Source organism: Elephantulus edwardii, unplaced genomic scaffold (assembly GCF_000299155.1).
Source record: "Elephantulus edwardii isolate Elephantulus edwardi_28Jun2011 unplaced genomic scaffold, EleEdw1.0 scaffold00191, whole genome shotgun sequence".
Classification (NCBI taxonomy): domain Eukaryota; kingdom Metazoa; phylum Chordata; class Mammalia; order Macroscelidea; family Macroscelididae; genus Elephantulus; species Elephantulus edwardii.
In genome coordinates this window covers 4305006-4313908 of record NW_006399941.1, presented here as the reverse complement: position 1 = coordinate 4313908, position 8903 = coordinate 4305006, and the positions used below count along the sequence as shown (strand labels likewise).

Here is an 8903-nt window from a genome sequence, read left to right as displayed (position 1 = left end):
TTGCCATAAAACACAGGTTGATTTTCATACATTCATCCAGCGATCTGAATCCCAATTGGCAGCATCCTGATAGATGGTGAAGAGACTGAGATTGTTAACAGCCATAGTTTTCTTTGATCCACAGTCAACACTCTTGGCACCAGCAACCAGGAGATTAAAAGATATATTGCATTGGGAAAGTCTGCTGTCAGAGGCCTCTCCATATTACTGAAGAGCAACGATGTCAGTCTGGAGACTAAGGTGTGCCTGATACAGGCCATTGACTTTGCAATCACTTGCAATGACTAGGGATGACAGAAGGAGAATTGATGCCTTTGAGCTGTGGCATTGCAGAAGAGTTACTGAATATACCACAGACTGCTCAGAGAACAAACAGGTCTGTCCTGGAGAGGGTGAAGCAGGCTGCTCCTCTGAGGCAAGGATTCTGAGTCTTTATCTGACATACTTTGGACATGTTGCAAGGAGGGACATCATGCTTGGGAGGGTGGAGGGGCGGTGCAGGAGAGAAAGACCCTCAATGCGATGGATTGATTCAGTGACTCGGGTAATGGGGGTTGGTGTGTCAGAGACAGTGAGATTGGAGTTGCTATGAGTTGCAGGTGACTCAACAGCACAAAACAACAACACAATATGGAAATAAAAGAAGGAGCTTATTTTATCCAATGGGGAGTACTTTAAGGAAGGTTCAAATTTATTTGAACATATGTATATTGCTGAAGTGCTGAAGAAAATTTTAACCACTTAATCAAGTTTTAATACAATTTACAAAATGTCTTCCTGAATGAAACAGCAGTTAAAAAAATTTTTTTATTCCATCTCATCTTTTAAATTCTTAAGCACTCTTTTAAATGCTTCTTAAATGAAGGACTAAAAAGGTATTGTGAAATTATTCAAATATGGCAATATGACATCAGGAAAACACTGGTTGGAGAATGGGTTGGGGACGATCACAAATGTGAATCTTCACCCTGAAACTCAATGGACAATAAATAAAGACTTACCGCTTGAGCTTCCTCATCTTCAAACTTGAGTAGCTCCAAGGTACAATCTTCTTCTAGAGGACGGTCTAGGTCCCAAACAGCTTGGTTTACTTTAGCAATAACAGTGTTGTCAGCCAGACCCTGACTATAAAGATACACATATACAGATATTTATATACATAAAACAGGAGAATCTAAAAATCTCTTTCAGTACAAAATACAATGTGAAACTGAGAACAAGAAAATAAATCAACACTATATATTGTTGTTGTGTACGATTGAGTCGGAACGGACCCGTAGCTGACCCTCCAGAATGTTTTCAGAGGCAGTTTAATCTCATGGAAGGAGATTGCCCATCCTTCTCCTGCCAAGCAGTTGGTGGATTTGAACTGTGTGCCTTCAGGATTGGATTGCAATTTTTCAACACTAGGCCACCATAGCTTCTATATATTAAAAATAGAAGGTATATTTTATCTAGATTGATCTCTGGTGGTTTAGTGGTAAAGAGCTGTGCTGCCAACCCAAAGGCATACAGTTGGAATGCACCAACAGCTCTACAGGAGAAAGATGAGCAATCTCTTCCGGGGCAATTTACTGCCTCAGGAAACTTGCTAGAGAGTTAACTAGAGAACCGATACCAACCTGACAGTACAGAAGAGTCAGCTATGAGTTGGTTTTGACTTAGCAGTATATGACATATACATGCAACATGTTAGATTTAGCTTACTGAACTGCGGGGGGTGGGGGGAAAAGGGGGACAGGCCCCCCCAAACCACAACCAAACAGAAAACAAATTAACAAGCTTTTCAAAATGTCAAAGATTATAACTGAGATGCTAAAAATCTAGAACACTAATAATTGACAATTAATGCTTCTTATGTCAGTAAACATGGCAATTCTAATAACCAGTAAGTTTGATAAATCTTTAATTGCTTCAATTAAAGCAATGCAAAGACAAGCTCCAAAGGGAAACAAATTCTGGTAGTATAGTCCACAGGCAGGTATGCTGCTAACCCAAAGGCCGGGCCTCAATGGTCGTTTGAATCCACCAGATTCCTTGGGAGAAAGAGGGGCAATGTCCTCCTGCTGAGATTTACGACCTCAAAAGCCCAAATGGAGGGTCCACTGTGAACTGGTTCCAACTCAACAGCAATGGGTTTGAGTGAGAGTACCATCTCTGCTTCTCCTCTCTGCTTTAATCTATAATATACCTTTTCTTTGGAAGACAAATCTATCCTCTGAATTAATCTGCAAATTATTTGTAATTCTAAAATGATTAGCAGGAGTGGCATCCACTTCCTAAACAACATGCCTGCGGAAACTATGAACTTTGATAATGTCGATAGTTATAGAAAGGCTTTAGGCCTTGTGTTCATAGGGTCACTATGAGTCGTGCTTGACAACAACTAAATTATTTAGAGCAAGTAAAATGAAAGATTATTTAACACATTTTTAAAAAATAATGTGGTGTTGTTTTCTTCCCCTTTCCTCTTAAGATAAGTTCTTTTTAATGCCAACAAAATTAAATGTATAAGAAGCATGTAAATTTTATGGGATTGATACTATAGGTTGTAGATGGAGTTCTGGTGGCCTACTGTTAAGAAGCTGTGCTGTAATCTCAAAGACATGCAGTTCAAATCCACCCAATGCTCTATGGGAGAAAGATGGGTAATCTCCTCCTGTGCCATTTACCACCTCTGAAAACCCAGGGGAGCAGCACACAACACCAACAACACAGGCCTTTGGGATCGCTGTGCAGTTTCTTACCACTAGGCTAGCACACCTGTTAACAGGTCACAGAAATTTTTTTTAAATAAAAAATTTGTCTGAAAATGTAAATAAAATTTTTCATTTATTACACAGAGGGCAAAGACACAGCCTATAGACCAAAGGGAAAAGACTCCCCAGGACAGGGTTTCTGTGGGAAGGGAGAACTCGGAAGGGATGGAAATAGATACATGGAAAAAGGTCCTCCCGGGTCCCACACTCTAGTTTGGAATCATTAAGTTCTGAGAATATACAAGCTTTTATTACCATTTTGAGACCTGGTTTGCTTTTCTTGTATCACAAGTAAGCTTTACACTAACATTAAAACAATAAGCATTGTGGTTTTTGTTTATAAATGTTCCCAACATGATAGCAAAAAGAAAACCTACTGGGAATTTTTTATTTGTATATATGGTCAAGTCCACAGCAAATCAGAAACTCCATTCTAAAAGCCTTGTAATGACTATTCAATACAATAAGTATTAAAAAAAAAAATACAATAAGTATTGTTTTGAAATTACTCTCATGGGATTATCAACCTAGAATAATCAATCTAAGCTATACTTCTCAGTCTTCGAGGTACCAGATTCTCAATAACACATCAAGGACACTTAAAGTCTCAAATAAATAAGGATGCTTTCTTGGGATGATTTCAAAGAATAATTTAAAACTTTAATAGGTAACTGTGCTGTGGAACAAAACTGAATTTCTAAGCTGAAAGAAGACATTTTAAAGCAAGTAGCAGCTGCAGGCCATGCTCCTCCTAAGTGCAGATCTCTGACTGAACTCCAGAATCACAGCTCAGCAATGTCTTCCATAATTTAATGTCAAATGTTGCATCTCTCTCAAAAACATTTCTCAACTGGACACTTGAATAGCAGGATAATCTGGAAACCAACAGTGTGTGAAGAAAAACTTTCTGCACTATGATTCAGATGTCTGAATTTTAATACCAACACAGCTATTATCTCACTGTGTGACAATTTAATCAGTCTGACCTTCAAAATATCTCTAAAACTAAAGGCTACACTGATGTTTAAAGGTTTCAAGAAACCTCCTCACTGCCGTCAAGATGGAACCGACTCATAGCTGACCCTTCGGTGGGTTTTCTGAAGTTTTAAATTGCACATCTTTTTATCAAGGTGGATCTGGACCACCAAAAATGGCTATCACTGCCCCCTAAAGACTCTGCCATGGTTAACTACGGGACTGCTAATTAAAGTCGGCAGTTCAAATGCACGAAATGCTCCCTGGGACAAAGATGTGTGGCAGTCTGCTTTGATAAAAATCACAGCCTTTGAAACACTTTGGCCAGTTCTGTTCTGTCTTGAAGGATTGCCAAAAGCTAGAACTGACTTGATGGCAATAAACTTAGTATTAAGTTCAACAACATAAAACCGGTAACAATTAAAAGAAAGTACAAAAGGAGGGTTAACGTTTTTATAAAAATCAAGCTGTACCTGAGAAGACGATAAGGGGAAGTCATAGGGAAAAAACCCTGTTAAATTAGGTGTGGATGAAGTAACTATAAAACATGACAAAGGAGTAAAACCCAAAAGTATATTCTGTGCTCGGACTGCTTTTCAAAACTGTCAAGTTAAGGCAGAAACCCTTAGGTGCTGCTCTCTACCTGGTGGCCTCGTGGTAAGGAGTAGTGCTGAAAGCCTGAAGGCACGTGGCTCAAATCCACCCGTTGCTCTGCGGGAGAAAACAGCAATCTCCTCTCCAGTGAATTGTTGCTGGTGCCGTAGAGTCGAGGACAACTCTCAGGGAGCCTATGTACAAAAGATCTGATCCCTGATCTATCTGGTGCTACCTTCACAATCTCTGACACACCTGAGTCCACTGCTGCTGTTACTGTGCCAATCCAGCTGGTTGAAGCTCTTCCTTTCTTTCTCTGACCCTCCACCTTTCCAAGCATGATGTTCTTCTCCAAGGAATAATCTCTCCAAGCAACATGTCCAAAGTATGTGAGATGAAGCTTCAACAACTTTGCCTCCAGGGAGCAATCTAGCCGCACCTTCTCCAAGATCTATCTGTTTGTTCTCTTTGGCAGTCTATGGGCCTTCAGCACTCTTCTCCAATACCACAATTCAAAGACTGCCTTATCTTTCTCCCACGGAGCAGCTAGTGGATTTGAACATGTGCCTCTGAGATTACAGTGCAGTTTCTTACCATTAGGCCACCAGCACTCCCTATATCCAATAAGAGAGCTTATTTATTTTACTTTAAAAAGTTCTAAGATTAGAATTTCATGGATTAAAAAAAAAGTGGATTTCCCCCAACTATCATACAGTAGTTTCTTAATTTTTTTCTATGCAAGATGATCCACTTTCATTTTATCTTGAAAACGAAGAAATTTAGGTCATAATACGTGGTTTCATGAAACTGATGATTAAAGCAGGACTAACAGTAAAGCACCCATAATACAGTAAAGTCAAAGTCTGCTGAAATTAACTTTAAATCTACACCACTGAGTTCCAGATTTTGAAGTTTAAAAATCCCAAAGATAGTAAGCACATGAAAGTTTTAAAAAAGTAATATTAAAAAGAAAATATATGGATACAATATGGCAAGATTACAAAAACAAAAGGGCTTCACTATACACTATAGAAATTCGGGATCTGAGAAGCTTATACCTAATTCCACAAGCAATATTGTATGGGGTCGTCTTCCAAGATTCTGCATCAACTTGTTTACCATCAGGGAGAGTGACTTTAATTGGCTTGCTATCTTTCTCTGCTTTTTCTGCCAGAATGGAATCATGTTCTGCTTTTAGTTTATTATACATCTCAAGCCGTGTGTTAATGTATTCAGGCCAAGGATTCAACTGCAAGAGGAACAAATGAGAAAATAAGTATCAGTAAATATTTCTTTTTCATGGGGGGGGGGGGGAAGAACCCCAAAACAAACAAAAGAACCCAAAAACCAGACAATATGAAAGGTAACTGACTAATCTTGGTACAAAGGTTCCTGAAATTGAAATCCTAAGTGAAGGTCAGAGAAAAGAATTATATAGTCACTTACAATATTTAAGACATTAAAAAACCAGAAAAACATAAATAATAGCAAACAGTTGAGTTCCAACACATTGAACTGACAACTATTACTATTTTTTATTGCTTACATTAAGTATTTATTTTTGAGATACTCTCTTAAGGTCTTTTCTAATAAAATAACATCACAAGTATAGCTAATCAAATTAACACAGTGTAACAGAGTACCCCTCACTCCCCAAATAGGTTTTGAAAACCAAACTCCCTTACCTGCAAAGCGGATCCTGTTTAGAATGGAGTTTCCTTTATTAAGCTAATAAAGTCACAGTAGAGCCCATGGACCATAAACCTAACCACTTTAAAGTTAAAAGGACCAGAGCAGGAACAGGGTCACCCACAGGGGAAACCACCATATGAAGGCATACACATACTACCAGCCCAACAATCCCAAGGAATACTGGCTACTATAGAAGCAGAAACTGGTGGCCTAGCAGTAAGAAGCTATGCAGCAATCTCAAAGACAGACAGGTCAAACCCACTAGCTGCTCTATGGGAGAAAGATGAGTAATCTCCTCCCATGAAATTTACTGCCTCTGAATAGCTACAGGAAGGCCTGTTATGGGTCGGTTCCAACTTGATAGCACACAACAACACAAGACTTTGGAACTGCAGCCCAGCTTCTTAACATTAGGCCAGCAAAGCTGCTTATAGGTCATAGAATGTAGAAATAAGTTTTCTAAACACCTGAAAATGCAGGAGACACAACCCTGCTTGCTGAAATTGAGGAGGACCTGAGGAGACTGCTGTAGAAGGTCAAGGACTGCAGTCTTCAATATGGATTGAAGTTCAACATCAAGAAAACAGATTCTCACCACTAGGCCGACTGGCAGCAGCATGATAGATCGTGAAGTGACTGAGATTGTTAACATCTTCAGTTTGCTTGGCACCACAATCAGCACTCTTGGTATCAGAGCCAAGAAATCAAAAGACAAATTGCATTGGGAAAATCTGCTGTCAGGAACTTCTTCAGAATACTGAAGAGCAACAGTGACAGTCTGGGGACTGAGGTGTGTCTGACCCAGGCCATGGTCTTTGCAATTACTTGCTATTTGTCAGAGAGCTGGACAATGACTTGAGACGATAGAAGAAGAATTGATGCCTTTGAACTGTGGTGTTGGAGAAGAGAGTTGAATATACCCATGGACTTCCAGAAGAACAAAGAGGTTTGTCCTGGAGAGGATGAAACTAGGATGCTCCTTGGAGGCAATGATTCTGTGGCTGCATCTGACATACTCTGGGAATATTGTAAGGAGCTACCAGTCCTTGGAGAGGGACATCATGCTTGGAAGAGTGGAGGGACAGAGAAAGAAAGACCATCGATGAGATGGATTGATACAGTGACCGGGGTAATGAGGGTACGTGTGTTAGTAAAGTTGTCACAGGACAGAGCAGGTTTCAGGGCTATTGTATATGGGGTCACTATGAGTTGCAGGTGACTTGACAGCACATAACAACAACAACCACCACCTGAAAATGTAAACATGATTTTTCACTTAATACACCAGAGGGCTTGGACTTAGCCTACAAACAAACAAGGACCACTTTCTACAGATATGCTTTTAAGTGTGACTTTCAGCATTCTAAACTGTGAAAAAGAGCTCTGGTCACGCAGTGACTGAAACATTTGCTTACTAACAAAAAATAGGCAGTTCAAAACAACCAGCTGCTCTGAGGCAGAAAATTAATTCACTGCCATCCAACTGGTTTCCTCCACCAGGATTCTGAAGTTGTACATCTTTCTCCTATGTACATGCTAGGGGATTTGAACCACTGGAGATGGTCAGCCTTTGGGTTAACAATGCAACTTGCTACAGACTACACTACTAGGACTCCCCTATGAGGAAATAAAAATGAGGCAATCTGCTTCCCAAAAGATTGACAGCCTTGGAAACCTTGTGGCCTATGGAACTGCTATGAGACAGATTCAACTGGACAGCAGTGGACAGAAAACAAATGCCTGTTCTTTAAAGCGATGTGAGGCATATTGGTTATAGCAGCACTAAGTAACTAACAGCAAAACGAAATGACCTGATTTTCCCGTTTGCTTTCAAGCTTGTTGAGGAAACGGCCTGTGCAGCTGACCAACCTGTCTACTCAAAAGTGTTAACTGCTAACTATTCATTTATTTGTCTTAGTGACAAATAAATGCATTGAACATAAAAAAGTCATAATCATGCTTCATCTTGGTGCAATCAACTTTGTTGTTGTTCAATGCTGATCAGTTGAGTACAATTCATGCGTCTCTATGGACAACAGATCGGAACCCTGCCCTATCCCGTGCACTCTATCATCAGCACTGAAATTCTTCAGCCCACAACAGCAGTCACTCTGTCAATCTATCTGGTTGGCTAACCCTCCACCTATCGCAGCAGAAAGTCCCTCTCTAAGGACTGACACTTTCTCAAAAAGCGGGAAATAGAAATACGATTTGACCTAGCAATTTCACTACTAGGAATATACCCTAAAGAAGCCAGAGCTTCCACCCAAACAGATATATGCACACTCATACTTATTGCTGCATTTTTCACCATAGCAAAGAGATGGAAGCAACAAAAGTGCCCATCAACAGACGAATGGATACAAAAACTATGCATATTTACACAGTACTACACAGCACTAAGAAACAAGGAACTCATAAAACATCACACAACATAGGTGACCCTGGAGGGACAGACATTATTCTGAGTGAAATAGTTCAATCATAGAAGGACAATACTGTATAACACCACTATTATAAAACAGGACTGACATAGAAGTTCGGGGGAAACTAAGAAAAGAGGGAGGAAATAATGAACACTGCATTGAAACAGATGAGGGAAAGACTGTTTAAAAGTAATATATTATTAGGCATTATTTGTATGACAACAGTCCAGAATAAGAGGTGGATAGAAAAGTGGACTGGGGAAACAATGGGGGGAGAAAGAGAGGAAATTATGCAACAATGAATATTTTTTATTTTTTAAAAAGTGAACTAGCCAAGCAACAAATGCTGGCGAGGTTGTGGAGAAACTGGACCCCTTATTCACTGTTGGTGGGAGTGTAAAATGGTGCAATCACAGTGGAAGGCTGTATGGCACTTTCTCAAAAGGTTGCAAATAGA

At 39.8% G+C, this 8903-nt stretch overlaps 1 protein-coding gene across 1 annotated transcript in view; it reads right to left on the bottom strand.

Moving 5' to 3' along the window:
- Positions 1-8903, bottom strand: part of TARS (threonyl-tRNA synthetase) — a 53893-nt gene that overhangs the window by 18073 nt on the left and 26917 nt on the right. Inside the window, exons 3-4 of the mRNA XM_006896806.1 lie at positions 5387-5577; positions 1002-1125 (exon numbers count right to left, since the gene is read on the bottom strand). Coding sequence (XP_006896868.1) covers positions 1002-1125; positions 5387-5577 — 315 coding nt within the window. The remainder of the gene's footprint in view (positions 1-1001; positions 1126-5386; positions 5578-8903) is intronic.